Here is a 17,600-nt window from a genome sequence, read left to right on the forward strand (position 1 = left end):
ACCGCTTATTCCCTTCGGCGTCACGGGGGGTGCTGGAGCCTATCTCAGCTGCATTCGGGCGGAAGACGGGATACACCCAGGACAAGTCGCCACCTCATCGCAGGGCCAACACAGATAGACAGAAAACATTCACACTCACATTCACACACTAGGGCCATCCGTCCATCCATTTTCTACCGCTTATTCCCTTCGGCGTCGCGGGGGGTGCTGGAGCCTATCTCAGCTGCATTCGGGCGGAAAGCGGGGTACACCCTGGACAAATCGCCACCTCATCGCAGGGCCAACACAGATAGACAGACAACATTCACACACTAGGGCCAATTCAGTGTTGCCAATCAACCTATCCCCAGGTGCAATGTTTTTGGAGGTGGGAGGAAGCCGGAGTACCCGGAGGAAACCCATGCAGTCACGGGGAGAACATGCAAACTCCACACAGAAAGATCCCGAGCTTGGGATTGAACTCAGGACTACTCAGGACCTTCGTATTGTGAGGCACATGCACTAACCCCTGTACCACCGTGCTGCCCTCACTAGTGCCAATCAAGTGTTTTTTATTTGTGAGCTGTTTGAATTATCCTTTTAATTGCCTCATTTAGCAAAACAACCTTTTACACTCAGGTACTGATCCATGCGGTAACGTTGTGTTGTTCCATGCGGGGTTCTGTCTTATTCTTCTGGTGATGGGGCGGTGGCGACGTCGTCGTTCTTAAACAGTAGTGGTTTACTTGTCCACATGACAACGGCAAGGCAGTTTTATCAGATTTTCCCACTCTGGAACAGTTCTCCACGCTCTTTCCGTGTGGATGGGGCCTCAGACTCACAGCAGCCATGGACAAGTTTGAGCAGGGGTGTCAACAGTACGGCCCGTGGACCATTTGTGTCATGTTATTTATCATTTATTCATAGTTTTGTATATATAATTGCGGCCTGCGGTTTCTTGGTAAAAATATTATGCCAATCTTGAATCCCACTAGAAAAAACACTAAATACAATAACTGTGCAAACACAAATATGACAGCACAACAAACACATTGGGCAGCACAAGGAGAAACTTTCTTTAAAAAGGAACTGCACAGTCCTTATGTAAGACACATTTTGGTTTATGGCCACATCCTTCTACTCACCACGTGAGAGGCATGATTTATAATCGAGACAAAACCAGCTCAGCAGGAGGAGAGCAGCTCAATATGTCAATATAGCAGCATAAGCTAGTTACTGTGTTCAATGTGCTGCTAAAAGAAGGCACATAACGTTAGCACATATAATAACAATATCACTAATACTTTTTTAATCCAAGGTCATGACATGTAATGGAATATTGTTGGCGCTTTCTTGCTGTTTTATAGTGGGTTTTATGGGCGCAATAGACACAATGACTGCATCACTCCCATTAGCTTCATTGTTGGCTGATTTTGTAAGCGTTTATCACGAGTTAGAATGTGAAAAGAAAAAGTAAAACGTGTCACATAAGGATTGTGAATGATAGGCAAAATTCCAAAAAAAGAGCAGTGTCCGACCATGACGAGCATACTTGCCAACCCTCCCGGATTTTCCGGGAGACTCCCGAAATTCAGCGCCTCTCTTCAGCGACAAATTTTCTCCCGAAATTCAGGCGGACCTGAGTGACGTGTCGACAGCCTGTTTTCACGTCCGCTTTCCCACAATAAAACAGCGTGCCTGCACCAATCACGTTATAACTGTAGAATGATGGAGGGTGAGTTCTTGGTTTCTTATGTGGGTTTATTGTTAGGCAGTTTCATTAACGTCCTCCCAGCGCAGTAACAACACACAACAGTAGTCACGTTTTTGTCTACCGTAAAGCAGTTCGTCTGCCGTAAACAGCAATGTAGTGACACTCTTAAACAGGACAATACTGCCACCTACTGTACATGCATATGTGACAATAACATCTACGGCTTTTAAAGAGTGCACAGCTGCGCACACAACAAGGAGACGGATCAGAATGCATCATCAGAGAGGGTGTTCAGCATGGTTAGAAAAATAGTGACAGAGAATAGAACAAGGATGGACAATTCAACCCTTAACTCAACAATGAGTAGATGAGTGTTATGTGTGTGTATATGTGTAAATAAATGAACACTGAAATTCAAGTATTTCTCTTATTTATATATATATATATATATGTATATATATATATAATTAAATAAATATATATATATATATATAGCCAGAATTCACTGAAAGTCAAGTATTTCTCATATATATATATATATATATATATATATATATATATATATATATATATATATATATATATATATATATATATATATGAATACTTGACTTGGTGAATTCTAGCTGTAAATATACTCCACCCCTCTTAACCACGCCCCCGACCCCCCCCCACACACACACACACACACCTCCCGAAATCGGAGGTCTCAAGGTTGGCAAGTATGGTGACGAGGGAACTCAAAAGCGTCAAAATGAAAAATGTTTTCATTACATTTATAATAACCTAAGGCCTGCCATAACTCAGGGTCACAATAGCTGCTAGTAGAAATAAGTAGTTTTAGTCATGTGGTTAAAATGTGATTGTGAAGTAAATACTTTGTGTGGCCCAGCCTCCCCCCGGACTCTACCTCCAGTGGCCCCCGGTTAAACTGAGTCGACCCCTGATTTATAGTCTCCAACAAACCTAAAATGCATGTTTTTGGGATGTGGGAAGAAACCCAACCACCATGTGACCCATTGTTTTAACTGATCTACAAATGTATTTTGGCCAAATTAAAAAAATAAATACAATTCAGATTAAATAATAGAAATATGTAAAAAGAAAACCTGCTAAAAGAGATTTATTTAAATAACTAGTCATGACTGTATAATCTGATATGTGTTTAATGTAGATTTAAGATCATCACATGCGAAATGTGTCATGTTTATTTTGATATTTTTTATATGTTGTCCTTTTACTGCTGTCAAAGAAACATCATTGTGAGCTTTCTTTGCTAATTCTTAAAAAAACAAACAACAACAAACCGCCTCATAAATTCTGCCTAGCAACAAGTGACTGCCAAAACGTGGAACGGAAATGTTGCTGTGCCTTTCAGCTTGCTAAAATGGGACATCTTTTAATAGATAATATTGTTTAGCACTTTGTACTAGATTGGTAAGATTGCGTTCCTCCTCTGTGGTTCTTTGAATGCCAAAATGCTTCATGGCTGAGATGAGTATCTGTTTTGGAATGTCATTCTGGAACATCCCCCTGAGGGATTTAAGGAGACCTACATGTACCTGAAACCACCCTTACGTGAAAGTCTTCAGTGTTGCGGAAGTGTTCGAACGAGTAGACGCGGTCGTCACCGGGCTGACGGCATACTGTTTGCAGACTTCCTGAACCTTTTTCCGGAAATTTTTCCCAACAATGACATACAAGATAGGATTGACGACGCTGTTTAAAAAAGCCAGGTAGGCAAAGATCTGGTCGCAAATTGCTAAAACTCTTTCGAGGGCACATCCTACCAACATTTTTGCTTTATGGAGCACATCCAGTGCGGCGATGAAGTGTAAAGGCACCCAGCAGATGAGGAAGGCTACGAGGACGACCAGCACCAGCGTGGTGGCCTTCTGCTCACTCTTCTGGGCATTGGACCTCGCAAGTGACTGTTTCTTTAGCGCCCGGATGATTGTGATGGTGCAGAATGTGATGATGGAAATTGGGATGATGAAGCTAAAGGTGATCAGCATCCCGTCGCAGACCAGCTCTACCATTTGGCTCGGGTAATCCGAGATGCAAGCTCGAACTTCAAACTCTGGAAAATACTTCACCGCCCTGAAAATCAGCGTTGAAGCGCTCAGTAACAAGCCCAAGCCCCACACCAGCAAACATCCCAGTTTGGCATACTTGGGACGACGCATTCGCCCGTGGGACATCGGATGCACCAGCGCCACGTAGCGATCCATGCTAACCAGGACAAGGAAGTAGATGCTGCAGTAAGCGTTCATCTTGATGCCTGCATTGACCACTTTGCAAAGGGCCTCTCCAAAAGGCCAGTTGAAACCTTGGCTGATGTTGACGGCCCAGAAGGGCAGACAAGACACCAGGACAAGGTCGGCAGCCGCCAGGTTGCTTAGGTAGATTTCAGCTACCGTGCACGCTTTCTTGTGGAGGCAGAAGACCAGCAGCACGAAGACGTTTAACACGATTCCCAGCGCCGTGATGATGAACAAGTAGACTGGCTGGTGGCGGGTGAGCCAATCCCAATCATTTAAATCGATGCACTGCGTTTCATTTGTGGAGTTTTGGTCACTGTAAGCGTCTGTGATGTTCAGCTCCGGTAATCTGCAGAAAAACACTCCGATTAGCAAAAACCTTCAGGATCCGCCAGGCACCCTCTAAGTATCTTTGCTATAGCCGCCACCCGGCCACTAAAACATGGCCACGATGTGGAAATACCATGTCACATCCTGGGTAATTCCTCTAAATTAGAACTTGGTCAACTTGACAGTCGCAGTTACAATCATGAGGTGTGATCTCATGTCACATCCTGGGTAATTCCTCTAAATTAGAACTTGGTCAACTTGACAGTCGCAGTTACAATCATGAGGTGTGATCTCATGTCACATCCTGGGTAATTCCTCTAAATTAGAACTTGGTCAACTTGACAGTCGCAGCTACAATCATGAGGTGTGATCTTAGCATTCCAGATCTAACATTGCGTATCCTACATTGTCGCTCAAACCAAAACGTTGTTATCGATGTTGAAGATCAATTGAATCAAAATAAGTCTTCTTCACTTTGGCTGGACATGCAAAAAAAAAATCAAATTCGCAATGCAGTGAAGCCGTGATATTTGATACGCAATGTTGTGATTGTACCAAAGTTTAAAAAAAATAAAAAATATTCTACATATTTTTTAGCCAGATTACTGCTTAAATGAATTATTATTTTTGTTTTATATGTATTACAATTGTTTTATTTTATTTTATTATATGGTGGCGATATCAAAAATATCAGGACTTCCGTTCAGGGACAACTATGGATCGGCTTTACTAACCCTCTTTGTATTATTTATCTATGCATGGTGAGAGAGAGATAATGGCCCACCAAAAAAGGGGGGTCAGCGGGGATTGTTTTATGACCGGAAGGGAAGGAGGGTTTTATGGCCCCCCCAGAAAGTGGGCGTGGCTTCCACATACCTCTAAAATAGGGGGGGTCAGTGGGAGATTTAGTTATGACCCCAGGAAATAGGCATGGTCTAAACCGGAAACAGGAAGTATACATCATATCCGGTGGCCAATTTTATTATGTAGTTTTTTTAAAGATATCTTTTTTCTTGGTTGTAGTCCTAATCATAATGATTTATGATTCCTACAGGCTGAAAAGGGTATTACAACTTTTAGTTTTTTATGCTGTCCGCCATCTTGGATGTAGTCCATAATTTTAGTTAAGTGCATTTTCTTTGCCACTATTTCACAGCATTTTAACCCATTTACAAAAATCGATTTCTATGCCAATTTAAACCCATATATAACCTTATTTTAGTTGTCTTGTACTACCGAGGCTGCTTTTGTAACTGATTTGAGTTGTAGTAGATATGTATAATTTAATATAACTTAAAGAAAATGTTGTTTAGCTATTTTTTCTTATATTACTTGTATTGTCTACTTTTTATCTTAAACAAAAGTTAACTGATGTCCTCATATTACAAGTAATATATTGTATACTTTTGATCTTAGATAAAGGTGTATCTACTTTGTATTAAGTAAAAGTTTCTAAATTTAGTTATTTCTTAAAAAAGGGTTATAATTGTCTATTTTCAAAGAATACTTAAATACAAGGTTATGGACTTGTATCTGTGCGCCCTGTGTTATATGTCTAAACTTTTAAATAATACAATCCAGATGGTAATAGGTATATCAATGTAATGTCATAAACCTATGCCAATACACTTCAGTAATAAATATATACAAAAACGTATAAATGAGTAAAATTTGACAGAATTGAACGATGCAATTTGTAAAATTGTGCATAGTATCACTGGCACCGGTATTTTTTAATTTTAACTTTGTTTATTGGCATACAGTGTTCAAATGTGAGAGATCATCAAATCGTGAGTTAGATTGTCCAGGATCAAAATCAGCTTAAAAATTGTAATCACTACTTTATGAATGAAAGAAGGGTTATGAATATGAACAAAGATTTATGAAACAAACATTGTTTAGGGTTAGCATTTAAGGATGTGCATAAAGATGAGTGAATAAGAAGAAGAAAAAAAGGTTAGCATTTAAGGAAGTGCATAAAGATGAGTGAATAAGAAAAAAGTTATGGTTAAATGATAGAGTTTATTTTGTTTCAGTTCACATTTTTGAAAGAAAAACATGCAGGTTTAGGAAAAAAAAATGCAAGAGTGTGGAAAAATCTTTGCAAAGTGAAAACACAAATTTCACATTTTACCATGTTTAGTCAATGGAATTTAGAAAAAAAGTTGGCAACTAAGAAAGTTTATAGAGATGTGGTACTCAAAAACAAGCTGGTTAGAAAAAACCCAACACATTTCCAATTTATGAAGGGGTTTAGGATTATGCACAACATTGATAAACAGTAAAAAAAAAGGTTAGCTTTTAAGAATGTGCTTAAGAGTAAGTGAACAAGAAACAAAGTTAGGATTACGCAGTAGTTATTTTATTTATTTTGGTAAAAATATATTTGAAAGAAAGACAATAAGCAAGTTTAAGAGAAAATGTTTGCAAGAATGGACAACATCTTTACCAAGTGAAAACAAAATGTTCACTTTCCATGTAAGGTGAATGGATTTTAGAAAAAAAGTTGGCACTTTTGAGAATTTTTTTATGCAAAGTTGGAAAAAAACAAAACAGTTAGGTTTAAGAAAAGTATACAACGATGATAAATTAAAAACCTAAAAGTTAGAAAAAGTATTTCCAATTTATGAAGGAAAAATTTTTAGCAACTAAGAAAGTTTACAGAGAAGGCGTACTCAAAAACAAGATGGCTAGAAACAAATATTTACAACTTGTAAAAGGAAAAACAATGTTATGGTTAGCATTTAAGAAAAAAGAGTTGAGGTTAGTATAATTCAAACAATGATCTAATGGATGAAATTAAAAAAACAATAAAGCTTCTGTAAAAATGATAAATTAGGATTATTAGCAGCATTTAGTACATCATAAAATATATTTAAGGTTAGCATAATATAAAAATGTTTACAACTAATGAATGTAAACATGATATGGAGAGCATTTAAAAAGTTTACAAAGGGTCAGGTTAGGGTTATCGTATAATTTATTTAAACATAATGATCTAATGAATGAAAGAAATAATATTGAAACTACTTTAAAAATGAATTGATAAAAAAACATCATGACCGGATGACCATGAGACGCTGCTTTAATATGGATTGTTTTGCTTTCAATTCAAGTATTGTTTGTAATGATGTTAACTCTGCAGTCATGTTTACAGGAATTTTGTATGCAATATCTCACAACATCGATAAACAGTGCATACACAGTGAAAAGGTGGGCTACGTGAAAACGGTCACTATTCCAATTCATTAGTACATTTTTAAAAATGCCAGTGTATTTTTAGACATGTGAACAACATTCAGGAACATCAAATCCCAAGCCAAAGTTCTGGCTTTTTGCATACATTTCTCCATGATTTCAATGTCCTTAACTCTGGGTGTGTTGGACGTGTAATGTATCGTCCTTGACAGAATGTCCATACATTTGTATGTGACCGTGTGGTGTTCAAGTCCATCGTGCACCTTTGCCAGGTAACACCCATGCTTTTTTTTTCTTCTTTGATTCCTTTATTGCACCCCTGTGTTAAGAGAAATAAAAAACAGGCTTTAAAAACTGTAAGGCATGAGAAAATACATTTTCTCTATTATTAGTGAGTGTAATTTTTAGCACTTACCAGCTGAGTGATCCATATTGATTTGGATCACAATGGAGGTTCTTTAGGCTTGTGTTGGTCTCAAAGTGATGTGTTCTGGGCGTTAGAAGGGCTTGTGTTTAGTATGATTGTGTAGTTCTATTTGTTCAACGTGGGCGTGTCGTCACGCGGACCAGTAGGCCCGATGGTAGAAGGACATGCAGCGGCATGTTCGTGTGTAACTTGTATTTTAGTTAAGTATATTCTTACTGATGTAAACATGTATTAATATATATTGTATAAATATATTATTGCTGTTAAGACAATTAACGTACCCCAACATTATTATTGTCATTGTACGGAAGTTTAGAAATACATTTAAAAAAAAACAAAAAAACTAACAAACAGAGGTAGCTGACAAAAGGTATAATCGCTTTCAAATGCAGCCTTATAACTTAAATACTGTCTTTACTTAAAGGAATGACATTACATCTATTATCATTAACATATGATAGACATACATAACTGTTTAAATATAATCTTTCTAAAACATTAAAATGGTAATTGCTTCCAAATGCAGCATTTTAACTTAAATACTGTCTTTACTTGAAAGATTGGCATTACATACACTATATTGCCAAAAGTATTTGGCCACCTGCCTTAACTGACTTATGAACTTGAAGTGCCATCCCATTCCTAACCCATAGAGTTCAACATGATGTCAGCCAGCTTCAACTCTTCTGGGAAGGCTGTCCACAAGGTTGCGAAGTGTGTTTATAGGAATTTTCGACCACGCCACCTTAATCACTCGTCTTGAGAACTGTGTGGGCATTAAGGGCGCCGCCCTCAACTGGTTCCGGTCGTACCTAACCGACAGGAGTTTTTGTGTAAAAGTAGACAGTTTTATGTCGTCCACAGCTCCTTTACCACATGGGGTCCCCCAGGGCTCAATCCTTGCCCCAATTTTATTTGCGCTTTACCTTCTCCCCCTTGGTTCTATTTTTAGGAAGTACAGTATTGCATTTCATTTTTATGCCGATGATTGCCAGATTTATTTTCCCATGGCACAAAATAACACGGTTCAACGTCTTATTGACTGCCTGCACGACATCAAAGTCTGGCTTTCAGCTAACTTCCTGAGCCTAAATGAAGATAAAACAGAAGTTATGTTGTTCGGTCCAAGTCGCTCTCCCTCCCCCAACGTTGACCTCGGCACTCTGACCCCGTATCTCAGCGACTCTGTCACAAACCTGGGGGTAAAGTTTGACTCAGATTTTAAATTCGAAAAACAAATCAGCAGCGTCGTTCAAAAAAGCTTTTATCAATTACGCCAAATAGCGAAAGTGAAACCGCTTCTATCAAGACATGATCTTGAGAAATTAATCCACGCTTTTATCTCGACTCGTCTTGATTATTGTAATGCCCTGTATATTGGCATTAGCCAGGCCTCCCTCGCCCGCCTGCAGCTCGTGCAGAACTCTGCTGCTCGTCTGCTAACACAGACCCGCAGACGTGAGCACATCACCCCTATTTTAGCGTCCCTTCACTGGCTCCCTGTGCGTTACCGAATACATTTTAAACTCCTTTTATTTGTTTTTAAATGTCTAAACAACCTTGCGCCAACCTATCTCTCCGACCTCCTTCAGCCTTACTGCCCCACCCGATCCTTAAGATCAGCCGATCAGCTGCTGTTGACGGTCCCTGACACAAGGCTGAAGCTTAGAGGTGACAGAGCTTTCGCCGTTGCTGCTCCCAAGCTCTGGAACGACCTACCCCTGAGTGTTACACAAGCCTCCTCTCTTCCTGTTTTTAAATCTCTCTTAAAAACATACTTTTATTCCATGGCTTTTAACACTGAGTGATATCCATCCTGCAATGGCGCCCCATAATACACCTGCTGTGATCCTGTTTTTATGTTTTTATGTTTTTATTAATTCTATTTTAATTATTTATTTTTTATCATGTTCTGTTTGTGTTGTGTTGTGTTTGGTCGGTACTCGTTTTATCTTTTAACCTGCTCATTGTACAGCACTTTGGCTACCCCTGTGGTAAATTTTAAATGTGCTCTATAAATAAAGTTGATTTGATTTGATTTGATTTGATTCTTCCAAAAGCGCATTGGTGAGGTCACACACTAGAGATGCGCGGTTTGCGGACACAACCCCGGAGTCCGCGGATTATCCGCGGGTCGGGCGGTTGAAATAAAAAAAAAATTAGATTTTATCCGCGGGTCGGGTCGGGCGGTTGAAATAAAAAAAAATTAGATTTTAAATAGATTCAGGCGGGTGGCAGTTAAACCAATTCGGAAATATATATACATAGTTAAATGTTGTTACCCACATACGAAAAACGAGCAGGCACCTGCAGCATATGCCACAACAGAAGAAGAAAAAAAAAAGAGATGGACACTTTTACGGAGCGGAGAAGGGACGCCTCGCCGGGGTCCGGGACCGAGGCCCCCTCCCCCGAGAGGGCCCCACCGGGAGCCGTAGCTGAGGTGATCCGCGAGAAGGGCCCGACGCACGTCCAGGGTCACCACCGCGCCCACCGCACTGACACCCCGCCTCGTCCGCCTTCGCCGCGGCCGGCGTCACGCGCAGCAGGTAAGCAGCTTACCTGCCCGCCACCTCCGTGGCCGGGGGCTCGTAACAGGGGTCACTCCGCGCGCTCCGCCCGCGCAGCTTACCTGCCCGCCACCCCCGTTGCCAAAGGCACGTAACAGTGCGCTCACGAAAGGGGTGGGGCTCACCCTGGTGAGCCGAGTGGGCCACTTTTGGTAAGCAGAACTGGCGCTGCGGGATGAACCGAACGCCGGGTTAAGGCGCCCGATGCCGACGCTCATCAGACCCCAGAAAAGGTGTTGGTTGATATAGACAGCAGGACGGTGGCCATGGAAGTCGGAACCCGCTAAGGAGTGTGTAACAACCCACCTGCCGAATCAACTAGACCTGAAAATGGATGGCGCTGGAGCGTCGGGCCCATACCCGGCCGTCGTCGGCAGCGAGAGCCGCGAGGGCTAGGCCGCGACGAGTAGGATGGCCGCCGCGGTGCGCGCTGAAGCCTCGGGCGCGAGCCCGGGTGGAGCCGCCGCGGGTGCGAGGGACATCGCACCTCCACGCGCTTGGAGGTGCGCTCAGCGCGGCTCCCAGATGATTGCGCACTGGTGTGCGTCTGGGCCGTGACAGCGTGGCACGCGAATGTCTCTGCTGCATTGGATCAGTCTCCTTTCTTTAACAGGCAAAAGCTTTATAACCTCACTAATGCCTTGCATCGTCTATATTAGATATATAACAACGGGCGGGTGCGGGCGGGTGCGGTTTTGATTAAATGTTAGATCGGGTGGATGGCGGATGGTTGACGACTTTTGTGATGCGGTTGCGGATGAAATAATTGCCTATCCGCGCATCTCTATCACACACTGATGTTGGTCGAGAAGGCCTGGCTCTCAGTCTCCGTTCTAATTCATCCCAACGAGGATCTATCGGGTTCAGGTCAGGAAATTGCCCGAAGAGAGGTGTGCAAAGCCAAAAACATGCACCTGGGGATAGGTTGATTGGCAACACTAAATTGGCCCTAGTGTGTGAATGTTGTCTGTCTATCTGTGTTGGCCCTGCGATGAGATGGCGACTTGTCCAGGGTGTACCCTGCCTTCCGCCCGAATGCAGCTGAGATAGGCTCCAGCACCCCCCGTGACCCCAAAAGGGACAAGCGGTAGAAAATGGATGGATGGACGGATGGATGAATGGAGGTGTGCAAAGCTTGTGGCATTGTATTATAAAATACTTGAGGCTGTAATTGTTGCCAAAGGTGCATCCACAAAGTATTGAGCAAAGGCTGTGAAAACTTGTGTAAATGTGATTTTTTTTCATTTTTAATACATTTAAAAAACAACAACTACAAAAACCTTTTCACATGGTCATTATGGGGTTTTGTGTGCAGACTTTTGAGGGCAAAAATGGATTCAATTCATTTTGGAATAAGGCTGTAACATAACAAAATGTGGAAAAAGTGAAGCGGTGTTAAGATTTTCTGGATGCACTTATCCTATCTTATTCTAACACAGTGCTTCTCAATTATTTTCTTTTACATCCCTCCTAGGAAGAAGAAAATATTTTGTGCCACCCCCCGGCCCCACTCTCCATCGTGACTATGAATAGTATAATTTGCCTATAAAATTGTTATAACTATACCTCTGCATACCATTGTAAGTTCAAACCACACACTGGCATTTCCTCCTCTCCCACCATGGTTTCAGTGAAGCCAAGTGCTGCATACGCTTCGTCATATTCTGATATGGAAAAAAGAGCTTATTCCCCAAGGTCACAGGCCCTTATCCTAACCATTCTAACCTTGTCACCATAAACTTACTGACCCTAACCTTTCTAGCCCTCTTTATACCCTAACCATAACATAACCTTACTAAGCCCCGTCTCAAGCTGACCCAATCTAACCATACCCTAACGACAATGGTTTGGCGAACCTTACAAAAATATAATACTTTTATGTCAAATTGTCAAACAAAATATAATTTAAAAATATTTCATGCAAGTCATATAAGTTTTGAAAGTTCAGTCGTCTCTAAATATCAGTTACACTAACAGTGTTCAACAGTTGCTGACGATTGTTTCCCACTTTTAATGAAATACTGAATTGGAAATAGCTGTCAACTAATCACCACAAAAAACATTTAAATGTCTTACTGTGTGTAATGGCTATGGAAATAAGTTTGTACAATTGTGTTCCTGTATGTACAGTTATATAACATGCCATGCATTCATACAAGTCATATCATAGTGTACAATTAGCTCCAATAATGAGCAACAGGCGTGGGTCTGCTGGCTCTAATTCCCCTGCCAGAGTGAGGAGAGTTAAATTGGCTACTGCAAATTATGAGATATCATCCTGCAATCTCTTCTGCACGGGGCCAGTAAGCCGACATCACCAGTAATGAACTATAATAAGACTTGATAATAACTGGTGGTTTACTTGTTTCATTCTGTATAAAGTGTAGTCTATCCTAGAATTGATCAGGTGTAGTTTTTTTTAATCAAGCCTGCAGGATTTTTAGACACTAAAACAATTGTGATAGTAGACCGTAAGGACTTTTAGGGACTGTATGTACCAGTATTGTTTAAATAAACATGACATATGAATAAAATGTATTAAAAAACAAAAACGTTTACCTCGTAGTTAGAGCAGCCATTTCCTACTGAGTACGTCAGTCCAGATGTGAAGTGTCTAGTTGTCCGCCTGCACTGTGCACGCAGCTTCCCCGTTCTCCGCCTACCCTGTGTCTGACTTGCTCTCTTTAAAGGAATTAGAGCTGAAGCGATGTCAGCCAAAAAGCCTTACATCAGACTTTTGGTCCTCCTCTAAGTACCACCCCCCGAATTGCCTGTAATATTAAGTCTCCATATGTAACAGTAGAAATTAATTGCCCCTCCAACCCCCACCCACCCTCAAATTCTGAATAATTTACAGTTCAGTTTTATGGACAAACATGACTCTAAAGTCAAACCAGACCTGGAGTTCAAACCATCATTGTCAGACGTCAACACATTTTGTGAGATATGTTTGAGTTTTGCATTTTCAACCTCTCAGTCAACATTGAGTGTGCTGTTTAATTGTTGTGTAGCGCAGGGAAGCCAAAAAAAAGAAAAGAAAAAAAGTACCACAAGACATCTGAAAAAAAAAAAGAGGCGTGGTGGTGCGTCATGACTGGAGACTTTGTCAGTACATTGAGTCGGAAAGGCCAAAAAAAAGAGTTAACTAGCAGTCTGTAGTTCTCTGCTGCTCAAATTGAGATTTAAATGTGTTAAAAATGACTTAATGAGGCTCTAATCTCTCCACTCATGGCATTTGAAATGGTACAATATGTATTTTACAGCAAACAAGCAGATTTTACATCACCCTAACAACTTATAAATGTGCTAACTTGAGCTCACCTGCATTTTTTTACATTACGGACACCATGAATTAAGTACAAAAATAAAGCCTGTACGGGGAAAAAAGAAGAAAAAGTCTGATTTTTATGGTAAAATACATGGCAGCTCAGTCGGCAGAATGTTACCGTAAAAACAAGTCATAATGTTTTTCCATTTGCAGAAATGCACTGTAAAATTACTGTAGATTTTACGGTAAACTGGCAGGTCAGTCACCAGGATTTTATTGTAAAAATTACAGTATTTCGGTGTGAACATTTTAGAGTAAAGTTCTGGCGCCTGAGCTGCCAATTTTTTATTTATTTATTTTTTTTTTTTTACAGTGTGCGGACATTTGATTATTAACAGTTTTGACAATAACTCCAATCATGATCAAATCAAATCAAATCAACTTTATTTATAGAGCACATTTAAAATTTACCACAGGGGTAGCCAAAGTGCTGTACAATGAGCAGGTTAAAAGATAAAACGAGTACCGAGCAAACACAACACAACACAAACAGAACACGATAAAAAATAAATAATTAAAATAGAATTAATAAAAACATAAAAACAGGATCACAGCAGGTGTATTATGGGGCGCCATTGCAGGATGGATATCACTCAGTGTTAAAAGCCATGGAATAAAAGTGTGTTTTTAAGAGAGATTTAAAAACAGGAAGAGAGGAGGCTTGTCTAACACTCAGGGGTAGGTCGTTCCAGAGCTTGGGAGCAGCAACGGCGAAAGCTCTGTCACCTCTAAGCTTCAGCCTTGTGTCAGGGACCGTCAACAGCAGCTGATCGGCTGATCTTAAGGATCGGGTGGGGCAGTAAGGCTGAAGGAGGTCGGAGAGATAGGTTGGCGCGAGGTTGTTTAGACATTTAAAAACAAATAAAAGGAGTTTAAAATGTATTCGGTAACGCACAGGGAGCCAGTGAAGGGACGCTAAAATAGGGGTGATGTGCTCACGTCTGCGGGTCTGTGTTAGCAGACGAGCAGCAGAGTTCTGCACGAGCTGCAGGCGGGCGAGGGAGGCCTGGCTAATGCCAACATACAGGGCATTACAATAATCAAGACGAGTCGAGATAAAAGCGTGGATTAATTTCTCAAGATCATGTCTTGATAGAAGCGGTTTCACTTTCGCTATTTGGCGTAATTGATAAAAGCTTTTTTGAACGACGCTGCTGATTTGTTTTTCGAATTTAAAATCTGAGTCAAACTTTACCCCCAGGTTTGTGACAGAGTCGCTGAGATACGGGGTCAGAGTGCCGAGGTCAACGTTGAGGGAGGGAGAGCGACTTGGACCGAACAACATAACTTCTGTTTTATCTTCATTTAGGCTCAGGAAGTTAGCTGAAAGCCAGACTTTGATGTCGTGCAGGCAGTCAATAAGACGTTGAACCGTGTCATTTTGTGCCATGGGAAAATAAATCTGGCAATCATCGGCATAAAAATGAAATGCAATACTGTACTTCCTAAAAATAGAACCAAGGGGGAGAAGGTAAAGCGCAAATAAAATTGGGGCAAGGATTGAGCCCTGGGGGACCCCATGTGGTAAAGTAGCTGTGGACGACATAAAACTGTCTACTTTTACACAAAAACTCCTGTCGGTTAGGTACGACCGGAACCAGTTGAGGGCGGCGCCCTTAATGCCCACACAGTTCTCAAGACGAGTGATTAAGGTGGCGTGGTCGACAGTGTCGAACGCAGCAGACAGATCTAAAAGCACCAATCAAATGTTTTTTTTATTTGTGAGCTGTTTGAATTGTCTTTTTAATTTCCCCCAAAACTGACTGGTCATCAGCCAATCGCTGGGCACATTTAGCAAAACAACCTTTCACACTCAGGCACTGATCCATGCGGTAACGCTGTCATGTTCCATGCGGGGTTCTGTGTAACCTATACGTGCTACAAATCAATGTAAAGTATATGGGGTGTTATGGGCTAGGAACAGAAGACTAGAGTTTCGACTCGGAGAGAGAAGGCAGAGTGTCATGTCTGTGTGATCATGTTTTGTTTTAGTTATGTTCGGTTTTGTTTTTGGACTCTTTGTGCACTCTTGTTTGTTTTGTCACCGTAGCGACTATTCAGTTTCACCTGTTTCACGTTTTGCACTCGCGCACCTGTTGTCAATCATGTCTATATTATTTAAGCCCATTGTTGCCAGGAAGTCAGCCTGGCGACATTACCTCTGCTCACTTCATGCCATGCTACTTCTGTATAACCATACTACACCTGTTACGCCATTGATCATGTGTTCCATGCCATCGATTCTTGCTCTGTCAAGTAAGTTTTTGTTGTTCATGCCACAGTTAGTGATTTTAGTTTCATGTTCATAGTTTTTGCCTTTGTGCTAGATTTGTTTTCATTAGCCAAGTTTGTACTTCCGCCCTTGTGCGCGCTTTTTGTTTATTCCTTTTGTTAGTTTTAAAATAAAGATGTCCCTACCCTCACGCCATGTCCGATCCAGCTTTACTTGCATCTCGGGAAAACAAAACCCTCACAGTCCACGTATTGACACAGAGCTTGAATTGCAGTTTGGTTGGCACCGTGTATTAAAGAATTAGTGATGGACAGCAGATATATACACAACAATGAGTTGAATGGCCATTCAACGTGAAAGCAATTTGAAGAAAAACACAGTTACTATATACATATATACAATTTCAATTCAAGTATTCAGTGTCTCTGGATCTTGTTTAAATCTCAGCTCAGATAATAAAGTTCATGGAGAAAGGTTTTGGAGAGAGTAAAGCCGTACAGTCCGGTTAAGGGTGAAAATGTGTAGAGGGTTGGCTCGAGAGCCTCCTCCCAGCCCTGACAGAACAGGTGGCGGGTTTCCTGACTGGAATCTCCCAAGAACGATCCTTGGACTAGATGCTTTTTTTCCTTAGCTCGCCATCATAAAGAGAAGCCTGGCCTGTGTAAGAACCAGGACCATCCCTGTAAATCAATGTGTACACAAATCAAATATCTTCATTAAATAACACTAGATGCATTTTATAGTATTCAGAACAGATTCTAGTTTTTTCCTCAATATTGTACAATATAAATCAACATACATGTCAGAATCACAATATGCAATACAGTGCTAAAATAACCATTTGTAGCATAAATATGACCTATACAAAGCGGTCAGTGCACTAAACGTGCTTATTATCAAAACATTCAAAAGTACATTCAATACACAATAGTTATCATTGGTTCAAGTCATAAACCTTGTATATGGACGATTGAGAAATATGCCACAAAGACTGTTGCAATGAAAACAATCGAAGAAAGACTAATGCTAGAGGTGCTATTTTCATAAATATGGACTCACCAACTCCGCTTCTACCGTCACACACAGTTCAATGACAAAAAATCCGGCGCTGGTAGTCGGCTCTATAAAGTTAACAAATAAGCATTTAGTTTAGAATCCCGTCAGCACAATATTCCGGGTGAAAACGAGAATAAAAACTTAACTCGAGCAGAAATACAATCTGTCTCCCCTCACGTCCTGTCTACTGTCCACTTCCTGCTACCGGCTTAAAAGCACAGCTGATTGGACCGCGGCGGTCACGTGACTAGGGAGAGTGCGCAGAGCTCAAGGAGCAATAGAGAACAAGAGCCTAATAGTCTCCGCAAAATAGAAATATGGATTTGACACCTGTGTTACATCTGTCTTGTTCTTCTGGTGACGGGGCGGCGGCGACGTCGTCGTCGTTCTTAAACAGTAGTGGTTTACTTGTCCACATGACAACGGCAAGGCAGCGTTGTCAGATTTTCCCACTCTGGAACAGTTCTCCAAAAGTATTTGTTGCAGGTAGGGCTGGGCAATATG

The 17,600-nt window shown here is 41.0% G+C and overlaps 1 protein-coding gene across 1 annotated transcript; it reads right to left on the reverse strand.

The window, feature by feature from the left end:
- Nucleotides 1-2,430: 2,430 nt before the first annotated feature.
- LOC133611231 (B2 bradykinin receptor-like) lies at nucleotides 2,431-13,154 on the reverse strand. The gene is made up of 2 exons (XM_061967927.2): nucleotides 13,039-13,154; nucleotides 2,431-4,303 (listed from the first exon to the last, which is right to left on the reverse strand). Exons 1-2 carry the CDS (start codon nucleotides 13,056-13,058, stop codon nucleotides 3,268-3,270), a joined length of 1,056 nt encoding a protein of 351 aa, XP_061823911.1. The 5' UTR covers nucleotides 13,059-13,154; the 3' UTR covers nucleotides 2,431-3,267.
- Between the last annotated feature and the right edge of the window lie 4,446 nt (nucleotides 13,155-17,600).

The sequence above is a fragment of the Nerophis lumbriciformis genome, linkage group LG08 (assembly GCF_033978685.3).
Source record: "Nerophis lumbriciformis linkage group LG08, RoL_Nlum_v2.1, whole genome shotgun sequence".
Lineage (NCBI taxonomy): Eukaryota > Metazoa > Chordata > Actinopteri > Syngnathiformes > Syngnathidae > Nerophis > Nerophis lumbriciformis.